We start from the raw sequence: 16,522 nt of genomic DNA, 5'->3' as shown, positions 1-16,522 counted from the left end.
CATCTCCATGTCACTATACAAAATGAACTAGATCAAAAAAATGATGGAGAGAAACAACCCGTACCCGTCTCCAGTTGCCCCTACCCGTAATTACTGAAGTAGATTAAACTTTTCCAGTCAAGAGACGGGAGATGGCAGATGGGAAACTCAAGGCCTTCATTCCCCCTATGGAAACGCCTTCCTAGGAGCTCTGGAAAGTCAAGGCCTGCCACAGGGAGGTGAGCACCCCAGCCAGAGTCAAAACGGAAACTTTGTAGCATTTTTATTGACTCAATTCCTAGCTTCCTCTCTTGCACCACAAGGAAGGAAGGGAACAGAACTTACTTGCAATGTCTCAGCTTCTCTGTGGGCTTCCCAAGGGGCTGGTTTCTGTTTCCTGACTTACTTCAGCCAGGAAACATGGCATGGTTCAGACTGCAGGCTGGCAATGCCTCGGAGGACAGTGGCAGGCGCCACCACCTAAGAGCTGCCAGGGGGCTGCAGAGCTTGGGTACTTGGGACAGGAGACTGGGCAAAGGACCTCAAGAAGTGCAGGTGAGAAATTAAGATGTTTAAAAGCAGCTATGGATACGGGTACCAGCGAAAGAGGGTGCTGACACAGAGGCCCAAAGCAGAGCATGTGTCCAGAAAGGACCCTAGACTAGGCCATCACCTTGGCGATACCACCTGTCAGAACACCCCCTGCTAATGAGTGAAGGTTTCCACACCTCTCTTCAGACTTAAGACATGGCTGTTTTTTTAGGTGCCTCATTTTCCAAACACTAGATCTCAAGAAATCCCAAGAAATGGGAAAAACATGGCTCATTCAAAGGGACAAAATTTATCTCCAGAAATATTCCTGAGAAAAACAAAACCATCAGACTTTTTGGAAAAGACTTAAATGATCTTAAATATTCTCAGAGAGGTAAAGGAGACCACAAAGAACTACAGAATCAGGACACTGATGTATGAAAAAATTTCAACAAAGAAACAGCAATTCTTAATCAGAAACAAGCAAATTCTGGAGCTAAAAAAATACAGTAACAATTCAAAAGTTCAATATAGTGGTTGAAAAGCAGGTTTATATATGTAAAAGAATCAGTAAACTTTGAGAAGTTCATTTGAAATCATGAGATTGAAGGAGCAAAAAAATAAAAAGAGAAGAAAAGTAAAAGAGCCCAAGGTGCCATCCAAAAAGACCAATTTGGCATTATGGAAATTCCAGAAAGAGAACAGAGAGGAAGGAGCAGAGTGCTCACTTGAAGAAATAATGGGTGAAAACTCCCCAAATTTGACAAAAGCAATGGACATACAAAAGAAGCTCAATGAATTCCAAGGCAAACCCAAAGGGACCTAGAGCAAACCCTGAAGAATTAAAGTGTGAAATAATAGAGCTGTACAACAGTAGGAGGCTTCTTACCCACTTCCAATGATGACTGAAACAACTAGGCAGATACAGTCAGTATAGAAATGCGGGTCTTGAGCACCTCCACAGACCCACTGGATTAACATACACAACACCCTACCAACAGCAGCAAAATACACCACCTTCTCTAGTATACATGGAAGGTTCTCCAGAAAAGACCATAAGACAACTCTCACTGAGTTTTAGAAGACTGAGATCATATGAAGTATTCAATTCTGATGACAAGGGAATAAATCTAGAAATAATTAAGAAGGAAACTGGGAAATGCAGAAATATATAAAAATAAAACAAAGAGCCAAAGAATAAATCACCTGAAGACAACTGAAAACGAAGACAGAACCCACCAGAATGCATGGGTGCAGTGATGGCAGTGGGGAGAAAGCAACTGCGCCGCGGAAATGTGTATATCAGCAAAGCAGAAAGGTCTCAAGTGAGGAGCCTCCTTTACACCTCAAAAAAACAGGAAAAAACTAGACCCAAAGCTAGCAGAGTGCGGGTGGGTGTGAGCAGGAAAGTAGAAAACTGTTGAGAGCCACGGCTGGTCAGAATGACGCCTGGCATTTGCCAGAGGGAATGTTTGAAAGGTGACCAGCGAACCATTGAGATGATGATTTGAGTTAAGCTATATATAACTGCTGTGATGCTGGATTGATTGTATTGTATTTTTGACCTTTACTGTCGGGCAATGGGGTGGCTCTTGCTGCCTGGGCTACACTACTTTGGAGTTCTCGCGGGGATTCCCAGAGAGTTCCCATTGGTTGGGGAAGTGCTGGAGGAGGGATTTCTGGTGTGGAGGGTTTCTGGAAGGGCCACGTGGGTGGCGTTGGCAGAAAAGCTTGTGTGCAGTGCTGGTGAGAGTTGAAATAAAGTAGTTGCTGTTTGAACCTACAAAGCTATGTGGCGGCTCGGTTATTCGTGCCCAGCCAGACTGTGGCAGTCCGTGGAGTCCAGAGTAATTCTTTGAAAAGATCAACAAGATTGGAAAAGCTTTAGCTTGATGATGAAGATAAGAAACAAATCAGTTAAAATTTAAAAAGACATTATTTCAAATTTTACAGAAACAAAGCTGAGGGTACTGTGAACCAACTACATGCCAACAAATGGTTCACCTAGACCAAGACAGCATCAGACAAAACCTGATGGAAAAGGAGTGGTGGGAGATTTTTTATTACTGACCCAAAGAAAAGCCCAGGACCAGATGGCTTCACTGGGGAATTCTACCAAACATTAAAGAGTTGACACTAATTCTCAAACCTTTCCAAAGAACTGAGGAGGAGAGAATGCCTCCCAAATTATTTCATGAAGCCAGCATGACTCTGACCCCAGAGCCAAAGACATGAAGAAAGTACAGACCAATATCCCTATGAAGAGAGATGGAAGAATTCTCAACACTGTGTTAACAAAGGGAGCCCAAAAGCATATTAAAAAGAATTACTTACGACGACCAGGTGGAATTTACCTAGGAATGGAAGGGTGGCTCCGTATAAGAAAATCAATTGCTGTCTAAAAGGACAGGGGAAATGAAACGTGCCTTAATCGATGCAGACATTCAACAGTGAGCAAGATGAAGGCGCCCCTCCCCACACCACTCCTCCACGTTGCCCTGGAAAGTGTGAGCAGATCTGTCAAGTAAGAGAAGGAAGTCAAGGCATCCAAGTCAGAAGGACCAGTTTATGAGTGACAAGATCCTTTACAAAGAAAACCCCAAGGAATCCATAAGAAGCCAGTAGAACTAATAGATTCAGCAAGTTACAGGATTGGCCAGCGCAGAACACACCAGTGTTTCCATACATCAGCAGTGAATGCTCCAAACAGGATTATAATCGCATCTAGAAGAATTCCTAGGAGTACAGGTAACCAAGGAGGCGAGAACCTTGCCACTTGTGCTGAAAACAGTAAAACATCATGGAAAGAAAATGAATCCTAAGCAAATGGAAAAACCCTCATGCTCATGGGTTAGAGGACTTAACCTGGTGAAGATGATCCACGGCGTCAATGCCATCCCTATCACAATTCCAACAGCCTTTTTCACAGAAAATCCAATTCTTGAATTCATAATAGAATTTCAAGGGGCCCAAATAGCTAAAAGGATCTTGAAAATTACTAAGTTGGAAGCCTCACACTTTTTGACTTTGAAAAGTACTGCAGAGCTATAGTAATTAAAACAGTATGTAATAGTGGCATAGAGAAAGATGTAACAAACCAATGCCACAAAATTGACCGTGGACACCAGGATCCATTTCTGGTCTATCAGTTTTCAAGGTACTACCCTGATCACTAGCTGAGGAAAGGGAGTCTGAAACTTTCAGTGTATGGTACAAGGAAAACTAGACATCCACATGCAAAACCATGAAGTTGAATCCTTACCTGGCCCCATATACAAAAATTTAAATGAATCAAAGACCTAAGCTTAAGCACAAACTATAAAACTTAGAAGAAAACTCTGAGAAAAATCTTCAACCACTGGTTAAAACTCCAGTTTTCCTGGGGGAGGCCGACTAATAAATACATTGGTTGGTCCTGCCTTTTGGCTGTTTTGAATAAAGCTTTTCATGAAGACATCTCTATTGGAATCCTTGCTGTCAGTTCTTTCGCAGGTATACCTGGGAGTGGAACTGCTGTGTCACATGCTAATGCCACACTGGATTTGGCAATAATTTCTTAGGTCTGACACCAGAATCACATGCAAACAAATTAATTGGGTTAGCTGAAATTAAGAATTTTTGTGCATCAAAGGACAATATGGAAAGAGTGAAAAGGCCACTTCTGGAATGAGAGAAAATATTTGCAAATCATAATCAGCATTTAATATCCAGAATATGTAAAGAGTTCTGACAACCCAACAACCAAAATGACCTGATTCAACAATGGGCAAAGGATAAACAAGGGGCAAAAACTTGAGAAGACATTTCTCCAAAGAAAATATACAAATTGTCAATAAGCAATGACAACATGTTCCACATCACTAGGGAAATGCCAATCAACCACAGCAAGCTAGTACCTCACACCTGCCGGGATAGCCGGGATAGCCGTTGGCAAAAGAAAGACTAAAAGGAGGTAAGTACTGGCAAGGCCGGCTGCAGCTGCTGTGGAATGCAGGGCCACTGCAGGGGGTGCTTGCAGAAGGACGGACAGCAGGCTCCCAACAGGTATGTGTTCACAAAAGCCTATTCGAAATGGCCAAAAGGCAGGACCAGAGTATACACCAGCACCCTCCAGGGAAACAGGAGGATTCTAACCAGTGTTAAAGTGACATAGTGACACAGTCTCATATCCATTTTAACACAATAAAGAAATGTGGGAAAGAAAAAACAAATACGACCAGTGTGGGCGGTCAGAAGCTGCCAACTGCCCTCGAGCCCAATAGGAGCTCACAGAACCCCCTTGGCCCATTACATTAGCTTGTCCTAAGTTGTGTCCTTACCGCTGTTTCCAGCCATTGACCTCCTTCCTCATGAGGCTGTAAGGAAATTGGAATCTCATTTCCACATCAAAATAGCAGACACCAGAACTGTAAAGTCGTGAGTTTATTGCATATGTAACAAAATGAACCTCCCGGGGCCAGCCTGCTGTGTGATCGTTGTTTGCTTCCAGCTGGTTCCATACCCACATTAAATAGAACTAGTATTTCTTTTAAATACTTTTGATTTTGACATAAAACAGAACATTAGTGTACAACTTTCACAAAATAAATCAGCAATAAAAACAGTGGGAAGAGTAACAAGGATAGCAGCAATACTTAAAAACAAGACATTACAAAATAAATTAAAAAATACATTATAAAGTGGTTGAGAAACAAAAATAAACAAATTTTAAAAATCCATACTATGTTCGGGAAGGCTGCCGTGTGGCACACACCTGCTGCAGGTGGCTGGGCCGGGGCGTGTTCTCTGCAGAAGGCCATTCCTGACGTCTCAGAGTTGAGGCCACCTCACCTGAATTTGGCCCATGCAGCTGAGCCAGCTTAGGGGTCAAAATTGATCTAGTGGCAGATTATCCTTTCAGAAATCAAGAGGGCGCCCTGCTGTCGCCCTGTTGCCCCAGGCTGCCCACGGCTGCCCGCTCCCCTGCCCACAGCGCTGCAGAGTGGTGGTTCGCTACATCCCTGAGTGTCGGCTGACGGCCGCTGGTGAGGGCGAGCCTGGAAAGTTGGGCCCCTGAAGCGTCTGGGCAAGGAGGCGATAGGCAAGGGGGGACAGGTGGGTCACCTGGGACCACCGGGAGGGATGACAGACGAGTCACACATACAAGGGCTTCACACAGACCCTAAGTGGGGCAACCAGGAGCTTGTCACACTGTCCTTTGGGGTGGTTCAGAGGATCAGGCCATGGTAGACAGTTCCGATTCTAGAAGGGCAAATGCCACCAACAGGCTTGGACACAGCAGAGCTCTGGGAGGTCTGACGTGGCTGATGATAGCGTCAAGGGCTGAGACAAACCCACACACACGTGCAAGTGGCAAAGCCAAACAGAAGCCCCAGGGGACAGGAACTCGGGCAGCTACAGATGGTGGCCACAGGGACACCAACTTGAATGGCACAGGGCTGCAGTATCTACGGATTACCCCTGCTCTTCCTAACAGCAAGAAGGTAGTTCGAAGGCCAAGTTCCTGCTGCATGTTCTCACACCACAGACCCTGCTTCCCTCTAGAGTGTCCCTTGAACTCTGCACATCTGTCCACCTCCCAGAATCTGGGCTCGGGTCACAGATCAGGTCTTTCTGGGGGGGGGGGGCCTGTTGTCTCACTTCCCTGTTCAGAGGGATACTGAAAGGGAAGACGGGATGGTGTCATCTTGGAACCAGTTTCTAAAATGCCCTCAAAAGCATCGGGGTGAATGAGACACAGGGTGAGCCCTACTGGGGCAAGGCAGAAAATTGAAAGAGACTAAGGCCACAAGTTGGCCTGGACGTTTGCACGGATTCAACTTCCCTTCTGCAGAGAATCCCACCCGGTGTCCTTTCTGTCCCAGAACCTCAGAAGGCCAAAGTGCAGCTGCGGAACTGGGAAAACCTCTTGGGATGGACAGGTCTGTGACCTAAGAAGTCCACATGTTCCCCACATGGAACCAGGCTGCTTCCAGGATGAGCAAAGGAATCAGGGCGGGCTGTGGGGGGCTACACCTTCCTCCACACCCACCAGTCCAAGGGGAACAGAAACAGAACAGTTGAGTGCCCATGAGCTCCAACCTGCTCCACCGCAGACCACAACTGGAGCCCAGCGCTGAACTTGCACTCCAACAGCAGTGAAATGTCTTGCTAATGAATTACCCTGTACTTGCCCCCACCCCACCCCCCAAACCAGAGCAACAGCCACAGAGCCACATAGGAAAATGGGCTGCTGCTGCTGTCTTCCACAGAAGCCGAGCCATCTGAAATGAGGCCACTGTGCTGAAATCAAACTCTGCTAGAACTTTTGTGCAAATAGGAAATGGTGTTGGAAGCCTCGAGTCTGGGCTGGCTTGGGCCTTGTTCATCACATCGAGACGCGTGGGCAGGAGAATCAAGTGCAATTGCTAGTGTCACCACAGCCACGGAGGAAAAGGCCAACCAGTTTGCGTGGAGTTGCACCCACCTGCCGGAACAGGTGCACACTCACGCCCTCCTCCCAGCACGGCACTAACTCTGAGGCCCTGGTCCAGCAAGGCCACCATCCCCTCTCCATTTTCAGCTAGTCTGCACCGGGCCAGCAGCTCTGGTAACAGGATTCTTTTGTTAGTTTAGCTCTTAGCAATTACCACATGAAAGTCTGTTAACATTTCAGGAGACACAGTGACGCCTCTCCACGCACAACCAGGCACAGGACGGAGTCAGCTCCGGACCCAGCGGCTGGATCTGAGGCTGATTTTGGTCTGTTCTTTACTAAGCTCTGTTATGAGGGGTTTTCACCAGAAAGAATTTCAGACAGGATAGAGGATGCAGCAAAAGGGACTCTTGAAAGGAAAAACAGTTTTTTTCTCTGTGCAAAACAGACTTTTCAGCCAGGATACCCTGAATAAAACCCTGGGCCTCAGTGAAAACTGCGCGAATTCCTTTACTTTCAAAAGGAAAACACATAACGATTCAAGTTTCCTGCCATGACAGACTCCCTAGAAGCATACACTGTACAGTTATTTTTCAGGTAGGAAATGATGTGCTACGCAGAACAGGCCGCTGGGATGTGAAATTTGGGATCTGAGCTCTGGTTGGGTATCCGGCAACTGCTGAACTTGAAAGGGGCCTGGAGGCTGCGTGAGAGGGACAAGCTGGTAGCACTACCAGGCAGACCCTCCATGGACCCAGCCCAGCCCCCGGCTGGGGTCAGTGCTCTTGTAAAGAGCACAGGGCCATGAGCTTTTCGCCATGTGTCACCGAGGCACGGGCAAAACCTGGCTGTTTTATTGGATGGGTGATGGGGGGGAGGACGATAATAAAGGAGGGATATATGGTGAGAGCCACCTACGAAAGTCCCCTGCCCCCTCCCTCTGCCAACAAGAAGGAGGGGGACAAGCCTTTTCCCTCAGGTTGTCCAGGACTCCAGGCCTCAGCCAGCCTTGCAGGAGGCACACGGAAGCCATATGCTTTTGGTCTGGTGGTCATGAGCGAGACTCTGCTGCCTCGGGATGCTCTTCACTCCACGGCAAACCCACAGGTCTCCTCCACCGCGGTCAGCAGTTTCTCGTAGAGTTTTTCATAGGACTCATACGGTGGGATATCGATTCGGTTAAAGCTGGAAAAGGACAAAGGAGGCAGAGTCACTGCTGGGGCAGCACAGCCCTGGGACCACCTGCAAGGTCAAGGATAGGCAGGAGACAAGGCGTAGGTATGTGGGAGGTGGCGGGGCGTGGGGGGCACTAGCAAGGTCTCCACCTCCCCTGGTGCTTTTCTGCTCCAACACAAAGATTTTCCAATGAACTCACAGCAAAATAAATCAAGACCTTCAAAACCAAAACATAACCAAATTATTACCTTATTGCTTATATTACGACAGAGCTCATAATTTGTTTTTTGTCTTTGGGAAGATATTATTTCTCCACACCATGAATTACCCCTTTGCTGACTCCTGTAACCTAGACTGGCCATTAGTCATGTCATCCCTAACAATTTATCGCATGTCTATCTGTTCCTCTGGGATTTGCTCTGAGACCAAAACAAAGCAGTCTGGAAATTTCCCTGTAAAACAAACTATATTTTAAAGCTAGTAAAATGTGAAATCCCTGAAAGATGAGGTGAATATTAAACTTCTGACTCAATATTTCCATGGGAAATTAATTTCCAGTATTTATGCAAAGAAGAAGACATCCTTTAGGAAGCTATTGACGCAAAACAGAAACAGAACACCCCCCCCCCCCCCCCCCGGGACACAGTGGCTGTGAGTCACTGGGACCGAGCAGCTGAAGCAGTTTTGTCAAGGAGTTGGGTTGAGTGGTATGGCCTCCTTTATTCTAAAGTGTTAATATCAGAAGACATTTTTTATGTCTGTTTTATACCAGTGCTAAAATGTTCGAGGCCAGGAGCCCTGTGAGCCGGAGAGTAGCACCATGTGCCAACATGGCACATTCCTGCCCAGATAGATGCTGCAGCCACGGTCAAGCAGGGCCTTCCTGTCCCACAACAGTCTCAGGGAGAGCTGCATTAGCCCATCCACGGGGGTGGAAAACCAGGTCAAGATATCAAGCAGTTTGCCTCATAGTCCATCTTTAAAAGGTATCATGGTCAACATTTGAACCCACGCTACTGGGTTCCAAATCAGGAACATTCTAGCACATCACGTAACACTCTTGGACCGTTTGGAACTTGAAGGAGAGGTAAGTGGTTCTGAGACAAAGTGTATGCATGAAATGGACTTTTAAAACACAATGGAATGATCTACCAAGAATATTAATTTTTAAGCTTAAAATGTAGGGAGAAAACATTTTTCAATAGACAAGAGATACTGATCACAGGCAAAGTTACAAGAAGGACAGCAGAGACCCAGAAATGTCAGGCGAAGTGAAGAGCAATAAATCCAAAGTAAAAACTGTTTCGCCTGTAATGCCAGCAGCTTGGGAGGCTGAGGCAGAAGGATTGTGAGTTCAAAGCCAGCCTCAGCAACTTACTGAGGCCCTAAGCAACTCAGTGAGACCCTGTCTCTAAATAAAGTATTAAAAGGGCTGGGGGTGTGGCTCAGTGGTTAAGCATCCCTGGGTTCAATCCACAGAGCCAAAAAAAGAAAAAAAAAAGACACAGCAAAGAAGGCCACTCAAGCCTGAGAAGCAGGAGCCACCTACATGGCAAAACACCAGTGTCCACTAGTTACATGTCAGAATAGCCTTCGGATAGCCTTGCACAAGGCCCCCTCCAAAGTGCTGTCCCACTGGACACAAATGCTGCTGCCAGCCCCACCTGAGCTCTGCAGAAATGAGTCACAGAGTCCTGTGAGTGACAGATGGCTGAGCACAAGGTGAAGGGCACAGCCTCTGGAGCCAGCTGCTGGGACACCCAGCTCCGTGGTGGGTTCTTACCAAGTGTGGGCCTTGGGCAAGTTGTCCGTGTTTGCGTCGATCAGGTGGATGGTGAACAGCCGGGGCCCTGCCGCGCCTGTAGAACCTTACAGAACGACACTCTAGTTAATGCACTTCGCAGGCAAAGCCTTGGAGCTGCCCGGTGGCGGCTCCCACGCACATCAGCCCCAGTGCCCAGGCAGGCTGTCCTGCCAGAGGGTTGTGATGGTCACCCAGCAACGTAAGCCCCTGGCCAGTTTTAGGAGATGCCTGCAGTGGCCATTGAATGACAGAAAGAAGACATTTCAGAACAACCCAGGGACAGGACCGAGAGGCTCAGAATCCCCTGGTCATGAGCAGCTCCAAGGGTGTCTGGGCTGGGATCTGTCTGCACCCACCCTTTGCTAGTAGCAGAGCTGCCAACCACTGGGCTCATCCATGCTTGAATCTTTTCAGACTCAGCCCCCAGTGACATCAAGCTGGCCAGCATTGGTCACAGCTGCTGCTATAAATTCAGGCCAACTCAGGGATCCCAACCTGCAGAAGCTGAGAGCCCCAGGTGCTTGGATAGTCTTGAGCCCCCTTCACTCCTGCAGGGCCCCCTGCAGCCATCCTACATGCAGACAACACTGTGGAGAAGACAAGTGCCTTATGCCCTGAGTTGAGGGAACCTGGACGACCCTCCTTTCACTCAAAGATTCTTAAAAGTCAGAGTGAAGATTCTGTAATTGCAACAAATCCAAATGCCTATCCACACTGAAGTTCAACTGCTAAGCTCGGTATGTTCAAATCCTCCACCTGCTCCTTCCAGATCCACCACATACCCTTCAAACCCCTGTGAGATGACACACTGGGCCACATGCCCAAGGCCAACAGCCGGGGACCCTTCCTATGGAACTCCCTGGCCTGCATAGTGACCTCAGTGGCTTAGAGTGAGCATGACACCATCTTCCCTCAATGTGCTTTGTGGCTAAACAGGGGTCACTTACAGTCTCAAGTGTGGGGCCAGAGGCTGTGGGTGGCTCCCAGCAATGCTCTTCCTAGGTGCCCGCCTGGGGCCCTCTTGGCTTTTGACCACAGTGAGGCTGTGGGAACTGGGCCTTGCCAAGGCTCCATGGGGACCTACATGTGCCAACTGTGCACCTCCATGGCTCTGAATGTTGGCCTCGGGGTTCTCTAGCAGGTGACATTTCAAAAGACACTTCATGGCAATGGCCCTGCCTCCCCGTCAGTCACCTTGCAGAGCCTTGAAGCCCTGGAGAGGGACTCGCGTGGAGCCAGTCACGAACTGCAGCAGCCTGGCCCTCCTCTCCTCATCGAAGGTCTCCACTGCCTGCCAGAACCAGCGGACGATATTGCTGTCGGCCACACAGTGCTTCAGCCGCGTGTTGGACTTCCAGTCATTCAGGTCGATCTTATCCAGGCCTCCTATTATCAACTGGGAAAGCATTTTGAGGTGTCATTTCAAAAACGTATAAGCCTCAACCATGATATGCCTCCTTGGCTCTCAATATACGAAAGGAGTTAAAAACTTGATCTCCAAAGCCACCAAGCAGCTCTGACTAAATGCACCAGACAGATGTCTGGACAGAAGAAAGCTGCACACAGACAGGCCTGACACGTGGAGCCACCTCCTGCTGGCTTCCAGCCTGAGGACAAAGGCACACAGCTACTAGTGTGACCTGATTACAGCCCGGCTGGTGGTGTTGCTCTGGGGTGGGGAGGAGTGAGCAGCTAGAACATTCTGGAAACACGCCACGGAGCTAACTTTAAAACAAGGCCCCACTGTGGTGTCTCTCAAGAATGTGTGAGGAGATGCCACAGTGCGGTCTGAAGGGATGGGAACTTGGCACGTGGCACGGGGTGAAGGGAGGAGCTGTCTCCTCACTTGCTGACCAAGCCCGCCACAGCACTCCTGTGCCACCCAAAGGCGCTCTTGCCTCACAAGCTCTCGGCTTCTCACAGGTGGCCGAAAGACAAAGGACAATCTGGAAGGCTTGGGCCCCTTGGCACCAGGCAGAGATGGATAAGGGATGAATGAATCTCTGTCAAGTCCACAAAGTGTGAGCAGAGAAGATGGTAACACTGTGCTCTTAGTCTGTGATCAGCCAGAATAAAAAGCGAGACGCTGTTCCTGTGGGAGGATTGGCACAAAATAGGGGGCACACCAGAGGGGCTGCAGAGTCTCCATGCCAGAGATTCAGAAATCACAAGCACCTTGAACGACTCCCCCAGAACCATTCAGGCTCACTGCTGCCAAGGGGACACCTCGCTGTCACCATCACAGAGGCCTCATTCACACCTGGGCTCTCCGACAGATGACTACTTGGTGTCTGTGGACTGGGCGGCAGCATGGCACGCACATACCTCTAGTTCCTTCTGGTCAAAGGGCTTGAGTAAGTGCTGAGGGATGAGTTCGTTAAAGCCCTTCTGGAGCGCCAAGAACTGGGCCTCGATCCCTCTCATGAACCTCCAGTTCACATACAACCTGGAAGAGGAGCCCACATGTCAGGAGCAGCTGCAGGCGGGCCAAGAGAAGGCCCATGGCGGTCAGCGACAGGCTCAGGGGACAGTGTGGCGAGCTGGGACCGTGCAGGCAGCCTGGCTCCCCACGGTGCCTTGCTCACCGTCAAAGACATTTGTAACTGCCATCATTGAGAAGTGCATTTGGCAGTAAAATCAGGATCGGCGTGAGAAACCGGCAGCAATGTGACCACACAAGCCCCATGTTTCGGAACTTCCAAGCAAGTGACTGGTTCCTGTGTGGATCTGCCTTGAGGAAGAGGCGGGAGCCGGGCTGGAGTGGCCTCCCTTGAGGCTCCCCACGTGGAGCCCCTGGCCCACTGCTTTTACCCTGAGCTCACCACCTTTGTACCCAGAGTTGGACAGTCACAGGGAAATCCTCCCGGGCTTGGGCTCTGTCCCTTTGACAGTCCAGCTCCAACCACATCAGGGTCCCTCCTAGCAGAATCCCCAGCTGAGAGCTCCTGAGAGTCACCTCTGTTCATGTGACACTGGTCACGAGTGCTGTCAAGCACAGGTGAGCCTCAAGCATCAAGAAGCTATGTCACCCCTGAAATGAACCCAGCTGTGCCCAGGACGGCTCCAGGCACCTGCCTCCCGCCACCACCAAGGCTTGCCCTGGACATTACCGGACATATTCCTTCTTATTCTCCTCCGTGACCGGCACGTTTCTGCCATTGGGTTTCAATTCGTGCTGAAGAATCCGCCCGAAAGCGTTATGCTCCACGCAGAAGGTGTGGTCCAGCACGGGGGTGATGTCGTTCTCTCTGTCAAAAGGGGATACGAGGCCAGTGTCAGCGAGACCTTTGCCACCCTGCGGCAAAGAGGGGAGCACCGAAGACAGAGGTTGCAGAGGGACAGCTGGTGGACACGCGGCCCTGTGGAGTCGTGGGGAACACTAGCATTGGAAAGAGCTGGAAGCCACAGCTCCAGTGCCAGGGTCCCCATCTTTCTGACTAAGAGGGTGGTGGCTTGCTCTATGATTTTATGAGACCTGTGTTCCAACTGCTTTGTAATGAGTCTGGGAGGACAAGGGAGAGATTGTGAAGAGGGGCCCAGTCTAAGGGAGGTCACCCAGGAAGCCACACAGGAATCCATTCTAGCAAAAAAAGCACTTGAAAATGCAAACTGGCTCTTTAATCCACCCGACTGCTTGACACACAGGCAGAGTGAGGGGTCCCCACAGGATGCTCTCAACTCCCCCATGCCCCTTGTGAGGTGCAGCCTATGAAGACAGAAGGTAGCCAAGACTCAACGCCATTCCACACAGCAGCTCTCTTGCCATGCCAGGGCTTGGGTCTTTCACAGGGACCTGCCACGCCTACTGGTCACTTTGTTCCTGTGCCCACCACTCTAAAGAGTGTTTAGGATAATTCTAAAGCAGTGGGGACTAAGTGTTCATTTTGTTTTGATACTTTCTGAGGACCTCCGCATATTAACTGGAGACACTGTGGGGTCTCGGTCTCTTTTACACACACACACACACACACACACACACACACACACACGGCAAGGAATGGCTATTGACATTTTTAATTAGACTTAGTAATTCAAGGGAACAATGAGAAACTAGCACATGAAGAGAAACTGACCAAGCCTCATAAGGAAAGTCAGTCAGTGTTCTTGTTAATCTGCTGTTATTTCTGGCTGTGTACAGAGACTTCTTTCCTTCTCTTCCTCAGTCCCATCCCCATCCCTGAAACACACGTGTGCATGGCCACACCCAGACACAGCAGCACACCCTCACAGGGACTAGGTATGAACTTCCAGTTAGCTCAGCAGTGAGCAGATACTTACAGAATCCACACCAAGCTCTTGTGCAGTTCTGGGTCCACTGACTCCAGGTCAGAGAGCTGGATGGGTTTCCCCAGAAGCTGCTTGTAGAAGGGAACTGTGAAACCCCCATTTATGTAGTGTCCATGGAACACAGCCAGACCCATGATCCGACCCACAAAGTGGAAATAAGACAGATGGTCCTGCAGGGGGCAGCAGAGAACATGAGTTTATTAGGAAGATGATCCTACAACATGGGCACCTCCTGCTTTCTCCAAACCTCTTGGGAGACTGTCCCACAGGCCCTGAGCACTGACTCCACTGCCCCCAGCTTATACTCATGGCCAAATAGAATGAAGGCTGCTTGTCGCTGAAATTCAGAGCATGTCTTTCATACACATGAGCAGGACATTTATATGTTCAAGTCTAGCACCCGTCCTCAGAGCTGCTGCCTAATTGCGGGGCTGGTGCAAGAGGAACAGGCAAGACCCTTCTTCCAAAATTGAGAATGTCACCATGGTGACAGCAGAGAAGCAAGCCAAGTACAGTGGCCTTGTGCACCTACTGGCCCAGGAAGCCACCCTGCCCCCCCCCCCTTCCCTTGTATCTGCTCAAAAGAAAGGAAGAGCCAAGAGTGACTTTCCTCCCTCCCCCGCCACCCATCCCCACACAAAAAGCAAAGAAAAAAAAATCCTCAGAGGGTGGCGGGGGATGTGGACATGGAGGAAAATAAGTACAAATGGCCAAGAGAAAAAGGAATCTTTCCAAAACCAGAGCTGTGCTGGTTTTTAACTAGGCAACCTCACAATTCTACTTTCAGGCTTGAATTAAAATTATCTCAGAAAATTAGTCGACACTTCCACGCTGGTTAAAGGTTCTTTCACATCTGAATGCTCAAGTAGAACTGGTCCCTGGCTTCCCCTCAGGGGCCTTGTGATGGTGCCCATGTAGCGAATATGGCCCATGGTCTAAGCTTGGATCTCTCCAACTCCTAAACCACTTCTCAGAACGTCACCTTCAACCAACATGGTCACCAAATCAGAGTTCCCTCAAATGGCAATAAAATGTTCTGCTATTAGAACAGCTGGATTTCACTGTATTCTCCTCAAAAACAACACACTGATGACCCCAGGCTAAAAACCCAGGATGGGAATCACCCTTTGTAACTCAGTCCTCACTCTATTTTTCCGTGTTTTATTTACTTTAGTCTTTAAGCCTATATCATGAGTAAACCATGGACAAGATTGAAACTGAAAATACATCTTAAAAATCCTCCAGTGACACACCCGACCTCTACTCACAGATACTTACAGGGTTGATTGAAGAATCTGGGTTGATTTGCAACATGTAAATATTGTCCGTGGAATACTGGAAGAGTCCATAATATGGATTCAACATTTCATGGCACAACAAATAAAGCCACTCCCTAGGAATGACAACAACACATCTCAAAGGTGCTACCATTTCTGGTTTTGGATCTTATCCTAAGGATTCATTCACTGTGCCCTAGGAAGCCCAGAGGGTAACATGAAGTGGGAAAGGACACTTGCTCTGAGGATGAGGCCAGGAGCCTAGTAAAGTTCACAGTACCCAGAAAAGCACCCAGGAGAGCGCCCCGAGGCAACCCATCATCACCAAGTGATCAAAACTCTGATACAGCTGCATCTGATCAGGTTAGAATTAGAGTCCCCGTAAGAGGATAGCATTCTCGGCAGTGCACTTGTCATCTTTCCTGCCTCTAAGCTAAAGTTCTCTCTAAAACTCTGCAAAGACCAAACTCTCAGGTGATGACATTCATGATGTGATGTTAGCTGATAAAAATGCCATAAAAGTAGCATGACTCTACTTTATCAATAGTTCACCCCAGTATTAAGAATCAGGGTCATTTTCTTTTACTTATTTCTAGTTTTTAAATGTTCCACAGTAAAATATTTCACAGAAGGGGAAAACATTTCAAAGTCTAGGGAAACAGGAGAGGAGTTGTTCAAGAATGACTTTTGCGGGGCACAGTGGTGCGCACCTATAATCCCAGCAGCTCCAGAGGCTCAGTCAAGAGTTCAAAGCCAACCTCAGCAACTTAGTGAGGCTCTAAGCAACTAAACAAGACTCTGTCTCCAAATAAAATATAAAAAAGGGGGCTGGGGATGTGGCTCAGTGGTTAAGCACGCCTGAGTTCAATCCCCAGTACAAAAAAAAAAAAAAAAAAGAATGATGTTTTCCCTTTGCAATTTTCTGTTCAGTTCTTTTTCTTTTCTTTCTTCTTTTTATTTATTTATTTTTTAAACGACAAACATCTATCACTTTGGTTCCTTATAAAACTAGTTATATATTTTAAAATCTTTAAAATTTTAAGAGTTTTAAAT

General features: G+C 48.2%; 1 protein-coding gene across 5 annotated transcripts in view; it reads right to left on the bottom strand.

Annotated features, from left to right (window-relative positions):
- Nucleotides 1-4,931: 4,931 nt before the first annotated feature.
- The window catches only part of SMURF1 (SMAD specific E3 ubiquitin protein ligase 1), a 94,222-nt gene continuing 82,631 nt past the window's right edge, over nt 4,932-16,522 (bottom strand). For 4 of the 5 annotated variants that reach the window (XM_081298558.1, XM_081298555.1, XM_081298557.1 and 1 more), the window contains 7 exons: nt 15,471-15,585; nt 14,184-14,362; nt 13,016-13,153; nt 12,231-12,351; nt 11,100-11,301; nt 9,885-9,969; nt 4,932-8,110 (listed from right to left, as the gene is read on the bottom strand). In XM_081298558.1, coding sequence (XP_081154684.1) covers nt 8,011-8,110; nt 9,885-9,969; nt 11,100-11,301; nt 12,231-12,351; nt 13,016-13,153; nt 14,184-14,362; nt 15,471-15,585 — 940 coding nt within the window. In that variant the 3' untranslated portion in view covers nt 4,932-8,010. The remainder of the gene's footprint in view (nt 8,111-9,884; nt 9,970-11,099; nt 11,302-12,230; nt 12,352-13,015; nt 13,154-14,183; nt 14,363-15,470; nt 15,586-16,522) is intronic. The other variant, XM_081298556.1, reaches the window with a different exon arrangement.

Source organism: Spermophilus citellus, assembly GCF_964194105.1.
Source record: "Spermophilus citellus genome assembly, chromosome: 6".
Classification (NCBI taxonomy): Eukaryota; Metazoa; Chordata; class Mammalia; order Rodentia; family Sciuridae; genus Spermophilus; species Spermophilus citellus.
The sequence above is the reverse complement of the archived record's forward strand: the minus strand, read 5'-3'. Positions and strand labels throughout refer to the sequence as shown.